We start from the raw sequence: 17,507 nt of genomic DNA, 5'->3' as shown, positions 1-17,507 counted from the left end.
ATAATGAGCTTTTTAATTATGTCACAATACTTTTGAACTTTACCTTATGAGAAATGGCATATTCCAAAATTAATTCAGTACCACCCTAACCTGAATTTTACCAAATGATTAGCGAAAGTGATACGGTGTACATCGTCCAGGGATTAATTCCCGGTGTGGCACTCAAACATTGCTGTGTTGACCAAATATCGAGAGAAAAGTTGGGAAACTAAAAGATAGCGGACTTCAATCTAGACAGCCGGCGACGTTGGGTATGGTTGTGCTTACTACTAACATAAGCCCGCTGCAGGCTCAGATCACAAGGGACTGTTGCGCCAGGATTATCTATCTATCTATCTATCTATCTATATATATATATATATATATATATATATAGGTGTTATTATTTTACCTTACATTCTCTCAGTAGCGTAAGTAAGGACGAATGGGCCTCCCCGCAAAAATGTTAAACGGACCCCCTCTTTCCACATTCATGAGTCACGTAAAATTTACAGAGAACAGTTTTGACTTTCTATGTTCTATCTAGTGAGTCACAACTTGCTCATATGCAAAAAAATGCACATTATTATTATTATTATTATTATTATTATATTGTGCTATAGTTTTCGTCTATTCTGCTATACCAAATTCGAGAGTCTACGACATCCGACATTTTTAATGAGGTGTGGTCGTCCCACTTTTTGTTGTTTGGTTCGATGCTGGTTTCACTGTTCTTTTCCCATCTTTGAAATGCATAAGCACGGCAGATCGCGAAAACTCGACAAGTCGCGTTGTTTCCGAAATGAAGCTCCCAGCCACTTAGTCACCCTGATATATCGTCGTCCTTCCCCATTCAAGGCACAAGCATCACACTGACTAATCGAGTGAGATTCTTGTCGTGTTTGGCGCGCGGTTGTGTTATGCCTTGTAGCTCTTATCTCTGCACAATGATTTCGTTCAAAAAGTAGCGAGTGGTCATAATGTTTTCGCTGGTCAGTAAAAGTTTTGTTGGCATTTAATTTACTAAATAATCGCTCAGGTGTTACCGTCTTCATAGGTAAAAATGAGATATAGTTGGAACATCACATAATTTGTAACATCTTAACATTATAAAGTTTAACTTCGAAACTGAAATGGGCCTCTTTCTGTTCTGGGCCTCTCAATGTTGCGGGCCCTGCAGGCCCTTTAGTTGCGCCACATCATTCTCTCTACTCAGAAGGATAGGGACAAATAGAAAAGTCAAAATTCATTTTGTCCATTTTTCATGCATCATACACTTCAGAAAAAAAAATCATATAATACTGATATGTAAGAAAATATTAGTATTGTTTGTCTGTTTTCTGTATACAAAGAACCATTTAGGTTCTTTTTATCTCATATTCTGGTAATAATCAAAAAAAAGAAAAGAGTTTCATGTGATAAACGTACGAAAGATAATTTGTCAACGCGATGTGAATGACGTTCTCTGCAACCTAATTCCCGTTTTTCGTACAAAACTCTATTCCTACCTGCAAAAAGAAAAGATTTATGTTACTCATCAATGGTTGAGGTTTTGCCCTGCGGCTGAACAACACGGCTTGTATAAATAGACTCTGACTGACTGCAGGTGCACGAAAAAAAAAAAACTGTTGGATTCCTCTCCCCGCCCACTTCAAGTGTGGATATCCTGGACACATTCAAACTGAGCGGTACGATCTTTCAGTTCTTCCCAGTAGAGGTACCAGCAGTGATTGCTAAATGAAAAAGTGAGCATCTGGTGGCGAAAAGGCGAAGTGCTCGGACAAGGGGGAGTTCACAGGAACCTTAACGCCAATAGACTTGCTAAATCAATTATTATTTGGAGACTGTTTGACTTCTGTTATTATTATTATTATTATTATTATTAATAATATAATACTTTTGCACTTTTCTTCGTTTTGCTAATTAAATTTTTATTCAAAGTGCTCCCCTCAAAACGTTGCGCCCCTAGACTCGGGCCTAGTGGTAAATCCAACTCTGCCTAGTCGTCTATTATGTTTTGTTCATTGGGTATTAGTCATTTATATTAATCACCAGATTAGCAGCCACCCCTTATGCCAAATGAATCATTTCCGCATACGTTTATACCTATTATTATTATCACGTAATATTGTATTCTTAGTCCGTCCGTCCGTTACTCCTACGATAACTCTTGGACAAATGCCAAATTATATTCTTTTTTTGCAACAGATATGTGGAGCGATTATGGTATATCGTCCGAGTTCGTTAATGGAGACGATTAATCAGTCGGACGTGGTAAAAATCAACCATTTCCGGTTTTAACGTTGCCATTATACAGCGAAAGCCATAATAGATAGCGAGAAGGGGTTTTCTCAAATCGATTAAGTGTTCCAAGAAAATCTTCCATGCCCATCTTTAATACTGTATTAAAACCGGAAGTGGTAGAAATCCAGTACGACTTCCGGTTTCAATATTAATCTATATAAAGAAAACCGATAAGAGAGCAAGTTCGATTTCCTTGGAATTGACTTAGCGTTCTAAGAATAGTTCGCATTTTCTCTTTTAACACTTTATTCAAATCGGTAGTGGCAGAAATCAACCATTTCCGCTTTCAGTGTTGATCACCATAGAATAAAAACGATAATAGATAGCGAAAAGTGTTTTTGTAATCAATTTAGCATTTCAAATATATGTACTATCTCCCCTCTTAACCCTCTATTTAAACCAGAAATGGCATAAATCAACTACTTCCGGTTTAAACGTTGATTACTATAAGGAAAAAACGGTAGTAGGTAGGGAGAAGCGGTTTTCTGTAATCAACTGTGTCCCAAGAATAATATTCCATCTCGACTCTAATCTGTTCACTAAAACCAAACCTGGTACACATGTACCATTTTTGGTTTCCAGACTAATTTGAAAAAGTATTGGCGCGCTTCTCTTTATTGTCTTTACAGAATTATGTATTATTATTATTATTAAATCATTAAGGAAAGAAGTAAAGGACGGAAATATATTGTTGACAAAACCAAATATATATATTGATGGGATTCTTTGTGGCTAAGTGCTTAGAACTTTGCTGCCCTTGCAGGAGTAGGGATCGATTTCCGGTGGCAGGTACTGTGATTTGTAGATCTACCTCCCATGTAGCCTAGTAGCGTAGGTGTTGAAATGAAGTTGAACTCTACGTAATAAAAATGAAATGAAATCTAAGTTTTACGTCCCACGGTTATATCGGTTAGGCTAAAGGAGACGGTGATGATGAGAAATTAATGAAATGGTGGAATGAAGAAACTGGGAGAAAACGGGAAAATCCCGAGAAAACCCACGAGCACCTTTTTTCGTCCACCACAAAGTCCACACGGCGCGAGCTGGGATCGAACTAGGGACCACAAGCACCGGAGTAAGTAATAAAAATATATAAACAAAAATATTGGTAAGTGGAAGAGTATTACCTGCGTCTAACAAAATAATATAAATTGAGAAATTAATTACAAAATTTATGTTGACTTTGGAGCTGCAACACCTGAAAAAAAAAAAGTATGGAAATAATATGCATATGTATATAGTCCTAATGACAGGATTGCTCTCATGCAAATCCTCCTCTAAGGCAAATCTCTTAGCAAAAAGTGAGCCGTCCTATACGAACTATATGAACCTGATAGTCGCCGAATGGACACTGAAATCTCGAACCATGAACGGCTGTATGTGTGTTTCTGCGTGTTCCATGTATTTCTGTGTGTCCTGGCAATACCACTCATAACTTGGGCAATAAAAGGGGGGGAGGGGGGACATAAAATAACAAGAAGCCTTGGTACCTGCTGTCGGTTGCTTGTCTTTCCACAAGCAGTGGCGCAACTCAGTGGCCGCGAACGAAGGGGACCTAAAATCTTCGTTGGAAATGTTTAAAAAGATCGTTACTTTCATTTGGTTCTGTAACATTATAACAATAGTTTGCTAGCTGAAATTAAACATTCTTGTAATTACATAATCTGAAGCACCTATGTAGGATGTTTATCATATCTCCGAAACGGTATGAAATATCAAATTGTTGTAAACAACACTATTATCTTTACTTCTATTAAAAATCATATACGTAATTGGATGTGATACTTATCTAAGCAGTTTTTCGAAATAAAACCTTTTGAAAACAACCGTATTTCCCATAATTTGTAATTCGAAATGTCATATCAGTGTCATAACACTCGGCACTCAAGTATATTCGATGTGCATTACCCCATTCCTGTTATTTGAGTTTTACTGTTGTAGAGGCCTCTAAAATTTGGGTGTATATGATACTATAGCGTTCTTACCTTGTAAAATTGGTTAAAACAATCAAAGCCTCCATGACCCTAACGTGACTGCACGAATACTGTACAATTGATTGTTTGAAGCAAGGGCGGTGTTATTCAGCGATTTTTGTCTCTCCCATAGGGACGGACGTGTGAGTGTACAGAAATGTGCTGGTAAGGGGGAAAAATCCAACATGTGTTTGCACTCGCCATATGCATAAAAAGCATAGCAAGCGTCAGAAATAGGTTCAATTTCGGAACAATAATTTATATATTTTGTATATATAAGACAGATATAGATCAGTTAGTACCATAGACAGCATATTAAGAGGTTAACTTCAGAAGTAATATCAAAGCGAACAAACCTAGGAACTGATATTAGGGTATTCTTACGTCTATGTATGCAAAATAATAATAATAATAATAAATTAAAAAAAAAAAAAATCGGACTTGATTATTTTCTAGTACCGAGGCTACATGAGATGTAAATTTATAGCTTAATGTAGGATCCGGACCACATGAGCTATTACCTGGAATCGAATCCAGGCCTCCCGCACAGTAATTATGTACAGTCTTGTTCAAAAAATCTTGGCCACCTGCCTTTCTTCATAAAGGCGTGTATTCTTATTCATAAATGTAAATAAATAAATAAATAAATAAACAATGATAATAGTGTGGTGCCTGGTTCGGTGTTGATGATTTAAAATCAGGGTTGGCAGAAACCATAGTTTTTATTGAAAAAACCTAAAAACCAGTTTTTCTTTTTTTTGTTGTTGTTGTTGTTGTTGTTTAAATTAGGTTTTTTGGTTTAAATAATTTGCTCTATGTATTTATATTACATATGAACAGAAATAAGTTTGTTTCGCCGTGGTGTTATTATGCAACAACGGGGTTATGCTCGAAGGGGTCACATAAGCTTAAAGCGGAATTCAAACCGCTTCTCGGCTTACATCCGAGAGAAATTGTTCTCCATTTGGACTAAAAACCGAAACAAATTGGCCACAAATGTGATGAGTCTTCTGACTCACTTACGAAGGACTCCTGATAAAAATACGTTGTACTGATCTCTACATACTTGTTAATATAATTGTCAAGAGTAATTTCAGAAGGACAAAAAGATAAACAGTTGCACAATTGAAACCATTACACAGAATTGTATATAAATCGGGAAACTCCCGCCTTAGCCATTGGGAAAATCCTGCTATTAGTTTAAGCATGTAAAATTTTATGGTCAACGTATCATAATCACCACGCTAAAACTGAGGTATTAAATTACAAATTTAGTATGTAGATATCATTCAATTAACTTAAAACGGAAAGTCCAATCCAAGCTAATGTTGGAAGCTACATAGGCATTCGATAAATTTTGCAAATTTCTATCAATATATGTAACCAACCTTGGCTTCTTTACGAAACAATAGGCATTCAGGCATATAGATTGGTTTCGTTTCGTGAGTTTAGGGTTAACATCCTTATGTAATACCAAGGTAAGAAGACGACTTTTGCTTAAAGTGACATCCGAACCGCTGCTGGGTTTACACTTGAAAGAAGGGTTGTGGTTCGACCGAGAATTGAACATGGGACGCCTTGATTAAAAGATGAAAAGGAGATAAAACTAATGCAGATGGTTTGATATGTGGAAAACGTCACCATTAAGTTCATACGACTTAAAACATTTTTCGGTTTTATTTTTTATATTTTGGTTTAAACCAATTGGCAAAAAAAAAAAAAAAAAAAAAAACTTTAAACCACCTTGGTTTAAACCAGCCAACCCTGTTTAAAACAGAGGCTAATTAATGGCCTCTACTATTATCCTGAACAGTGAGTATTTAAAAAAATGTACACATGGAGAAGTGGTAAAATGTACATTATGAGGATTTCTCCCTAAGTGCATCATGGTAATTTTTTGGTACAAGCCATCGTAAATCCCCATGTGATGGTATTGTTGGGACAGTTAAACGTCTGCTTACTGAAGAAAGCCTTCAAAGGTGTTCTGATTTTTTAAATACGCCAGAAAAAGTTTTTACCTTCTGTAGATCTCGCATTGAACATATAAATTTCAGCTTGCTGAAAAAAGAAACTCTCATAGATACACGCAAAAAACTACAAAATCGTTTTTCTGGTGCCAAAACAATTCCTGGAAAACGATCATATCATCAGTTCTCTCCTCTAAGCCAAACCTCGATTGGGACAAAGTGAATCAGTGCTGATCCAGATTTCAGTTCTAGTTTTCATTTTACTGAAGAAAAGACATCTTCTCGAATGAACATCGCGGATATCATCACTAATTCGTATCTTGCTTGTGTTTACGATAACCATTGGTTTTTTGGGCTAGCGTTAGGTAAAGATGAAGAGGAAAATGATGTTGAAGTCAAGTTTATGCACCCTTTTGGACTGGCTCCATCCTTTTACTGGCCTTCTGCAGGAAAAAACGACGAGTGTCATGTTCCGGTATCCAATATTATTTGTTCTGTGTGTTCCCCTTTACTAAAGGTACTGGAAGAGTATATTATTTCTCAGATAAGGAGGTTCAGTTTGTGGAGGAAAAATACAGGCTGCGTTTTGCTTAAACGAAGTAGCAAGTCCCTTCAGTCTCAAATAGTGAAATCCAATCACTGTGATTGGCATATGCTGAGGTAAGAAATTGATTTCATGCACAAGGAGTTTTGCATATTTCTTTGGTTACAAATTTTCAATTTAATGTAGTAGAAATGTTCAATCATTATTTTCATTTCGTTTTGAACTAAAATGTAACTGTCGTAAATGTTGATAAAAAAAAGTACGAAATTGAGTTTTGATCTGTACTTTGTATTGGTCCTGTTGGTATTTGTAAATTACGTTTATGAAAGTACGTCTTCCCAATCGAGAAATAATCCGGTACTATCCCCCTCCCCCACCGGACTGTCATATAGCCTTCATTTCTACGTTATTTGAAAGATAATGGACTGTAGATTTGGAAAATTCATTCAATTTTAATATTAAATTCACTTTGATCATATTAATAGTTCGGCAAATATTTTTTTTTTTTTTAAATAGAAAATTTCGAAAGTGAATGTTTCTAGCTTAGTTATCCCGCTTCTCTGAACCCCAACACACTTCAACACAAACAAAACGTATACTTAGTAATTACTTGAGACCTGTGTGAGTGAATCGAGCAATGATGTGCCAATATCTTGCTTGCATCAATGGCAAGAAACTTTACAGATAACACGAAATGCTGGCGCGTTGGCCTTGAAGGGTTAAACGAGAATTACTAACCGAAGCATTCAAAAAACCACTAATTTTATTTTACAGTCTCTTAGAACATACCTTAAGGTTCAATTTTAAAAAAAGAGCGTCAAGGTAATTGGTCCGCCTCACAGCGATAATGCGCATTACGTAAAATTACGTAAAAAAATAAAAATAAAAAATTTGATAGTACGCGAAATTCTCCTTTCTTTTATTATCAATATTCCATGTTCCACCACGATGAGGCGTTGAAATCAAGTGCGGATCAAAAGCTAATTTGACGAAGTGTATACTATTTATTGTGCACTCCATTTGTAGATTTCAAGTGTGCATCCTCGAAGTGTGCACTATGCACTTTTGGACACGGCCTCAACCACTCCTTATCTAAATTCAACATCGGATCTTTTAAACAAATAAATACATTTTCGAAAACAAGTCTCTATTTCAACTTTAATCCCAAATAAAATTCTTGAATCATCAATATTATATTGTTTCTTTGATACGTTTCTTGAGTCCCGAAACTGGGTGTTCTGCTTTGAGTTCCCTCAGATGTTCTTTAACCCGTGTTTTGAAGTTTATTTTTGCCATACCTATATAATATTCCTGACAACTGCATTTTATTTCATAAACTCGTGGTTTTCGCTAGGATAAGTGTAGTATCTCTTCAACTGAGTGATGTTTTTCCTAAACTTTTAGGGGTTTCAATGCGTCACGGAAAACATACTGCGTAAAGATCTTATTTAATGCAGTTGTCAATCTGGGGTATATGTAATGGATCCGATACACATAATGTCAGTGATTTCGGTTTTAGGACTGTCGGAGCATATATTCCTTTTTACCTGATTATATCAATCTAATAGAATGACAATGGACACCCATCCATACTACCTAGCTTTAATAAGTAATTAAACTCCTGTAATTCGGAGCCCAATGAGATAAGTCTTATAACACACAGAAAAAGTTATTTCAAATATCTGCTATGATTGCTGGTGCATGTGCAAATCTGTAATGTATATATTGTGTGCCGTCTGTGGGCTTACGGTGGACACTGGAAACAAACGTGTTATTGTGTGTAGTGATGTTCAAATCTAAGTAGGTAAGTCTACCATTCTTCTCATGGTACAATTAACCATATCCATCGGTAATACGAGTGCAACATCTGTGTAATTCTATTGTTCGTGTTCGTAATGTAGAGCTGCTATCTGACTCGAAATATAAGCCGAAAAGAAAACTTCCTGAACCTGTCAATTTTTTTTTTCCCAATAAGATTACTAATCGGTATTAATGTTTTTAGCGCACGTAGTACTAATGGTTCCTCTAGTGCTATACACGTATGTGTATCTTTTTCTCTATTAAATATTTTTTGCTATTAATACTTGTACATGTTAGAATTTAGTTGTGGTACACTACTGTTCTGTAATAAACAAATGTTACTAAATAAACGTAATCATTATATTGATAAACGGAGAAAACAACTGATTTTTTAAGAGAGCAACTCCTTCATAGGTGTGAATTCAATGATAAACAAAGGAGTGAAAAAATGCACGACTAGGACGAGACTCGAACCCAGGATCTTTGGCGTGCCGTGCCGCAATGATACACATTGGCATGGTCCGCAAAAGACTCTGGGTTCGAGTCTCAGTCCAATCATGCATTTTTCCGCTTTTTGTGCATCAAATCGTGAGCCACATGTTTCGTGCTTTAGTTTAAGCCGGGACAGATTCTAGATATGGTTGTTTGAGAGAAATAGCTCCTTGTGTTCGAATAAACTCAAGAATGTGAAATGTATGCACTAGTGAACACGTCAAGATAAACATTTGTCCTTGCAAAACAGAATTTTTGTTAGAAAAATTTTAAAATGCCTACACACGATAACATAAGAAAGGTTGAAAGTAAATCAGCTGAAATAATTTTATTGACTGATAGAGCGTATGAAATACATATTTTCAAGAATAGAACAGTAGTTTCCTACCTGTATCCCTAGAAGCAGCAATTACTGTTATGTATGTGGATTCCATAGATAACAGGATACATAGATAATTATAACTACAGGTACTATATTAGTTTAAGAATCATACGTTTGTATCATGTGAGGTTTCCGTGATCACAAAACTAAACTCGTACTTCTTAGAGATTTATTGAAAAGTGAAAATTAAACCAACCAATTATCAGTTTATATTACTTCTGGATTTAGAAGCGTATCAAATATTCAAATTAAATTTCTAGATATATATGTTTCGACCTAACAATAATAGAAAAAATGTATAAGATTCTTAAATTTTGGTTAAACACTCCTTGGATCCAGGAAATGAACAAGAGTTCCCTCCCTTGAAGAGATCGGTTTCCCGTAAGCCCCCCCCCCCCCCTGAAATTTCGGAAAGTCAAATCACGAAAACGTTGTATCTATACCTTGAACCGTTGTATCTTGTTGTATCTACTTTGCGGAAGTCGGAATGTCAAAACTCCTCCAGATTAGTGTTCCTCGTGATCTAGTTTACAATATATATATATATATATATAAAATAAGGTGCGGTGCAGTTTGCTTCGGTAGTCACTTTATGTTCGAATATCTCGAGTTCCGAAATTCGGAATACCAAAATTCCTTCAGATTCGTGTTCCTCGTGGTCTAATTTACAAAATATATAAAAATCAGGTGGGGTACAGTTTGCTTCCCTGCAGGCTACTTTTCAAACGAAACAGTTTTCCAGAGTGTAATTTTGCTTCAAACTGAGTTCTGCCCTGGCAAACAAACGTAAATTCGCTTCTATAAGAGTCTTTAAAGTTACACTTGAAATTGTCGTTCGACATTCTTGTAGCTTATGAAGGCATGAATAATTCAAGTATGTTTGTCACAACATCTACAAACGAATATTCATTCGTATAGAACCTCCAATACATTACCTTAAAAACACATGAACTACACAAAGAAAACCGTTGTGCATTAGGGCAGATATCTTATTTACAAATGGTCCTGCACATGCGCATTGCTCAGATAGCCCACAGCCTGAGCCTGAGCGCGAGTCCAAATTTAACTCAATCGTGATTGAGATTGTCCGAGGTGTAGCGGTTTACGTTGAATATACCAACACTTTATCAACTAAGTCGTCTTAGATTTTTCTCCAATCCCCAAAATCGGGTGTTTTTTCGTGATTAAGATATGTTTAAACGGGGGACGAATATAGAACCTGAAAATCAGGTGGTACCCGCTAAACTCGGGTAATATGGCAACACTAAGCTAAATAGCAAATAAGGTTTATCCCTATTTAAGATCACTGCACATGTAACTCACGAAATTCAATTTAAAATCTCATCCACTTAGACTGAAATCTTTTATATTATTATTACCCTTTCCCCTTGTTTTTTTTTTTTTAAAAAAAAACAGCACTGCCACCCTTTTTTTTGTTAACAAAAAAACACCACCTCCCTTTCTTTTTGTGATCGGCATTTTTGTGATCAGTGATGGGTATACATTGAAAAAGTATCGGATGCCAATTGTTACATAATTGGCCCCTAAACTAGTAAAGGAGAGCACTTTTGTAAAGTTGATGCCTAGAGTATATTGTGTTTCTAAACTAGTGCTGTCGAAATCGGTTTTTGAAAAAACCGAAATGTCGGTTTTGATAACCGCGGTTTCGGTTTTGAAAACCGGTTTCCTTAGAAACTGAACACCGCAAATGTCTCAAAAATTCGACAGCACTAATATCAAGTGACGAAGAAAAACCAGCAAAGAATCTTTCCCCACTTCGGCTCAAAGTTGCCAGATGGAGGGAAATTTCCCTTGGCGTAGGGAAAAATGATCAAAATTTGCAGAGGGAAAAGAAGGTATTTTTTCTTAAAATGTCTTAAGGTGTAGGGAAATTTTTGTTGAGTATACTTTTACAATTGGCAGAATAATAAAATAAGCTGCAATTTCTCACAAAGAGGCACGGCTATGGTTATTGGGAAGTAAAAAGATCTATATATATAAAAGAGAACGTACAAATCCTTTGTCCGCTCATCACGCTAATACGGCTGAACCAATTTCTTTTATTTTTGGGGGGTTATTAGGATTTGGACCCTAGATGGTTTTTATCATATCACTTTAATTTTCAATTACCAGTGTCTTGAGATAATTGACCATTCAGGTGTCCATTACGTACAAATCCTTTGTTAGTTCATCATAGGTATAAAAATAAACGTATGTATATGCAACCCGCATGACCGTGTCACTCGGCGGGTTAACATAAATGACAGGCGTTATAATGGTTTTTATCATATCACTTGAAAGCGAAAAAGTAAAAATTATCTAAGTAACAAAGTTTATTGCGTTCGGGGGTGACCGCAGCGAAGCGGGGCGGGTTAACATAAATGACAGGCGATATAATGTTAACATTTACTGCAATCTTCTATGGTTTTTATCATATCACTTGAAAGCGAAAAAGTAAAAATTATCTAAGTAACAAAGTTTATTGCGTTCCGGGGTGACCGCAGCGAAGCGGGGTGAACGCTGCTAGTACAGAATAAAACATGATCGGTGTTTCCTTCACGTATAAACTATTGCAGGTGTCTGGGACTTGCGATAAGAAACCTATGCCAAATTGTTGCATGATTTTCTCTTAGAACTCAATTTTTAAGGCCCGATGCTTAGACTAATACTTTTCTCGGAGGTTGCTTAAAATGCCGGTTAAAAAGACTGAAGAAAGAAAGAAAAAAAGTTGAAAACGAGCAGGACAGAAACTATATGCCCCCTCTCAGTGATCAGGCAATAAAAATTCATTACCTTCGTTATTTCTAAATAGTATGCAGTTTACAATACTTCACAGCGCAAGGGCACTAGCTTCGTACTTTTGCAAAGCTAAGGCATAAGTTATATGTTTGGTGAAGAACAAAGGAAGTATGAAAACAGGAAATATTTCTGATTAACATAATTGTGGGTAAGGCATATTAAAATATTGTTAGGAATGCACTTGGAGCAGAGTAAGTGATTTCGTCACAGAATGTGGCAATGAAGAAGGAATAAAATCAATGTTATTTGTACGGCCATTTGTACCGTATTGCCGGACCACTTTGAAAACTGAAAAAAAGCACCAAAGTGTATTGCATTCGGTTATATTTTGTTGGATTACATTAAGTTACGACAGATTACGTTACATTAGGCGTGCAGTATTACTTTAATACGGATCCATAGTATAAGTATTAGTTGTAGTAGAGGCAGGAGTAAGAGTAGTAATAGTAGTAGTAGCAACGGGTTAGAAGCCTGGCAGGAGTTGGTTGGGTTCTGTTCTTGACATGAAATGGGCAAATTTAAGACTTGCCAATTTTTCTCTGTACATTTTACAATTTCTGGATCTGTATAGTAAAACAAGTGTACCTCTCCGCGAAATTATCCATTCGCCTCCACATACAGTAACGCTAACATCAAAAACAATCAACAAATACAACCACTTTCTTAACTTTTACTATTCCCCTTACCTCCATTGTACTCATTCTTTCTTATAAACTTAAATAAATTCTTCAATAGACCCGGTAAATTTCCTAAAATTGGTCCGGCGATACGACACTTAACCCTTTGTACGTAATAGGTTCCTACTAATGTTCTACTCAAGGTTCACTTTTGCCAAAATAATAACAATTAGTTAGTAAAAAAACGTTAAGAAAAGCTTCAAGTAGTTGCAATTGGGGCTGCCACCAGCGAAGATTAGCCGAATACAGTAACATAAAATAAAAATTATATATTAGCCGAGGAACATGGGGGACAACTACCTCCACCTCCCCAAAATGCACAGTAAATGGTAATATCAGCAGCATTCTTACTTAACCATAAGGACGTCGAACACTAAAGTCACGGAACTGCTTTCGTAAGGTTCCTCCGAGAATGAGACAGTTACGGAACCAACTCCTGATGTATTGCAGAATATTGTAAATTGTTTTGAAAATGCCGATTTTAGGTAACCCTGAACTTCACTGAAATACTCCTTACTTTGCGAAATTCGTTTGTTTTGTGCCCAGAAAACATAACTCTATATCCGGCTTAGTTCATGGATCACATTTAGTGTCTCCTCCAACTCATTTCATGGCTCCACAACCGAGCACCTTGTTTTTGTCTAAATGGTTATAAAGGTAGAAAAAAAAGGGCCCTGCGGGGGCTTCTAACCTCCTTCGCTCGCTCAGTTAAATTTTATGAAGTAACACTGGAGATCTTGTATGTGCAAGATTGGGGAAGATACTAAATATCATCCCAGTTCATTTTGCTAATATATTCTATTTACTTACTTCAGTTCTTAATTTTATTTGCTGACTTCTCGTCAGTCTGAACTGAAACTACACGTTATCACTGATACAAGTGTAAAAAATGTGACAACTCTATTACAATCATTTCTTGGAATTTTCATTCACTAGGAGTACTAACATGCCTACAAAAACAAGTAAAAGCACTAGCTAAAAAATCTTATATCTAACCATTTCGAAATATTTCCACAGAGAAAATTTCTCTGTGATCTTATGTAATACAATAACACTTGTCACTTCCGAGTTCTGTAGCTCAAACGAATACCATTTCAGTGTTGCCACTTGGCATTCAAAAGGTAACCAAATGTCCAAGAAAAATGTTATTTTCGAAGGATGTTATACCTTTGTTATTTTCCTAGTCCTTATTATTGAAAATATACTCCAGATTTCACGAAAATTATCGACATTTATTTGTGAAATGCGAATACATTTACAAAGCATTTTCAGGTAACTTCGTCAGTAGACGTAAACTACTCATTGTGGATCACAGGTTAATTTCGTCAGAAGACGTAAACTACTCGTTGTGGATCACAGTTTGCAGGGGCACCATTGGCGGAACTAGAGGGGGGCCAGAGGATGTCGGCACTCCAGAAGCAAAACTGGCCTTACCCAGAATTTTTCTACTGGACGAAAATAATATTATTAATTTACCTCAATTCACGCATAGGCCCTAACAATTTTAATGATGTTTCGCCATTCGACATGCTTAATAGTGTCTACTCTCGTCCGCTTTTTTTTTCTTTAATATGGTCTGGTGCCTGGATGTAATAAAATCCCTGGATAAATGTGATAGTGGGCACTATAGCGACCTCTCAATTTGCACTATATGCTTTTTTTTTTATTTGATACCTTTATTATGTAAATTATTTTTGTATTGACGTAGTAACTTTTTCTTGTTTACATATGTAGGCCCTATGAAAAACCAGTCTGCAGTCTTATTGTTATTATTTTATTTATAGCATATTAATGTTTGAATAGTTAAGATTCTCAGAGCAAATTATTAAGGTACACTAAAAAAACAGAAAGGAAAGAAGTAAGAAGCCGAACTCTTGAACTGCTAAACTCAAGCAATTACTTTCAATATATAAGCATATAATACTAATTCAAAAGTCAGTATTCAATATCGTTTGTCGCTTTTCCTTCTTCTTCTCCTCCTCAATATTATTATTATTATTATTATTATTATTATTATTATTATTATTATTAATATTAATAATAATAATAATAATAATAATAATAATAATAATGAACTGAAGTTTGTAGTACAGTCTTAAGGTATAAACTGCAATTAGGCGCGGACCCAGAAATTTTTGTACAGGGTATCGAAGGTTGGGAGGGGTACAATATTGCAAGACAGACACGACGTTATTCTGCATCCGATTCGAGTAAACGATAAATAATTTCCAAGTAGCGGAAATTGTGTACCCCCACGAACACTTTATATTTTGCTTTTGAAAAGGGAGTATATTTGTGCTATGCTAAAGAAAAAAAAATATGTTCCTGATAACCTGATATTTTAGTTTCATGCTGTAAAAGTTACATGGCTATCGCAGCAATTACAAGCAGTGTTCGTAGTTTGAGGAAAATGTTCCTAATCTAGAGAAATTTCGTAGGTAAATTTAGTAAAAGGAAAAAGGGCATTTTTAGACATAACGTGAAAATCCAGGGAAATTCTCGCGCTTATTGATTGGTTAATATAAATACTTAAATTTTTCTTTGTTCATCAGAAATAAATCAATAATAATTCCCTGTTAAATCAAGTATAGTTTTATTAAGGAAGTGTACACATGTCTGTCAAGTTACTAAGATTTCATGCGGTCCAAATCGGATGGACTATCCATGAGTGCTCCCTGATACAGACAAAACACTATCATTTAAAATATAAATGAGATTTTTTGAGGGTCCGGTGGACCCCTTCGTGGGTATCCCCTGGCTGTAATCATATTTCCCGACGGTTGACGCTAACGATGTAATTACAACAATACGGTAAGAAAGCTCATATGTAATTTAGGAATATTAAAAGAGTTGACATACAGTATATTCTCTCTCTCTCTTCTTTCTCTCTCTGCTAAAATATTGGGATCACCATTATTATCAATCAATTCTGTTGGTTGAATCTTTGTTTCATTAAATTTTTGTTGTTTTAAATTTTACAATCATTTCTGCTTGTTGATCAGGGCCACTTATCATACGTCCTCCCGAAACTTTTAAATTGTAAGGTGTGTAAGTTAATATTTCATTGAAAAGATAATGAGAAAAATCTTTTATAGGAAAACGAGTCCCTCAAGTCCGTCTACAAGTCGTCTTCTCCCGTATTGTTGACCTGCTTCCAGGGACGGCGCTAAGGGTGGGCGGGGTTGGGCAATCGCCCACCCGATGGATGGCATCGCCCACCCCAACAGAACAGAGGTGTCATTAAGGGGGAACAGGAGGGGGCAATTGCCCCCCGCAAGATTTTGAGGAATACATATACTTTATCGATTGTCTACTAATATACTAGTGCAAACTGTGAAAGTCTTATGTTGTTGGTGTTCTTGCCCCCTCAAGCGAAGTCTGAAATGACACCCCTGCAACAGAAGAAGAATAATAAAGGTGACCAGTGCCGGATTTCGGTTTGATGGGGCCCTAAGTTATTGAAGATAAAGGGGCCAATTTATTTCTAGCATTCTTTTTCAGCGACAAAATTTCGCCTTTTCTGTTTGAATATATGCTATATGGTAATTTATGGACCTAATACATATCTATTAAGTAAATACGTTTTCGTGTATATTTCATTAACTTAACTTACTGTTTTGAATACATTACAGAAAAACTGTAAAATTTGTAAAATTAGTGGTAGTTTAATTTGGTACCAATAAAGTCCCTTGCTGATCTTTTTGCACCAACTATGATCCACCTTCCACGCCATGCTTCTACAATATGTGGAGACCGCATCATTTCTCATTTAAAGTTGTTTCTATTCAGTTGGGTAAAGTTTGAAACGTTGTCAGGGATCCGCGTAAGTAAATCATCCAGCGTTGGTAATTACTGCCTGAAGCTCAACTAATGGAACTCAACTAATGAAACTAGCTCAACTAATAAATTTGGAAACGAAAAATTTCAAACGAAAAATTCAAACAAAATTTTGAAACGAAAAAAAATGTCAAACAAAATTTTGAAAAAAAAAATTTAAACCAAAAAATTTGGAAACGAAAAAATTTCAAAACAAAAATTTCAAACTAAAAATTTTAAACGAAAAAATTTCAAACAAAAAATTTCCAAACAAAAATTTCAAAAACTTTTTAAATGTTAAACAAAACTTAAAACTGAATGCAGCAAAGATTTGAAAATCAGCAACCAATCAGATTGCACGAAAGATAGTGATCAGCCAATCAGATTGCACAAAGATAGTGATCAACCAATCAAATTGCATCAACAATAACTTTTGCCAGTGTTGTAGCATGTATTCCCTTAAGACTATGAGTCATAAGATTCAATAAGGTTAGCTATGTATCCCTGTACACTACCTCATCAAGGTCAATCACGTGCTACATCGTATTGCTTACGTTTATATTTGGTCCATAGGCTGTAATAATCCAAACCAATGACGCAATTTCATTTGACAATTCTCAAATTATCCTAGAAAGTTTAAATGTACCAATGTCCTGGACTCCTAATCCCATCATAGGTCAATAACTGATCACGTGATCATACTAATATTTGACAATGATTTACCCAAAGAAAGAGATACCACCCAATTCTAAGAACAATTACCAATTATTGATA

The 17,507-nt window shown here is 35.7% G+C and overlaps 1 protein-coding gene across 1 annotated transcript in view; it reads right to left on the bottom strand.

Moving 5' to 3' along the window:
- The window catches only part of LOC145688501 (maternal effect protein oskar-like), a 75,597-nt gene extending 61,588 nt beyond the window's left edge, over positions 1–14,009 (bottom strand). The window contains exon 1 of the mRNA XM_081762839.1: positions 13,914–14,009. Coding sequence (XP_081618965.1) covers positions 13,914–13,916 — 3 coding nt within the window. The 5' untranslated portion in view covers positions 13,917–14,009. The remainder of the gene's footprint in view (positions 1–13,913) is intronic.
- Positions 14,010–17,507: the final 3,498 nt, after the last annotated feature.

The sequence above is a fragment of the Thermobia domestica genome, chromosome 6, assembly GCF_964235325.1.
Source record: "Thermobia domestica chromosome 6, izTheDome1.hap1.1, whole genome shotgun sequence".
Classification (NCBI taxonomy): Eukaryota; Metazoa; Arthropoda; class Insecta; order Zygentoma; family Lepismatidae; genus Thermobia; species Thermobia domestica.
This window is presented reverse-complemented; position numbering and strand designations above follow the sequence as displayed.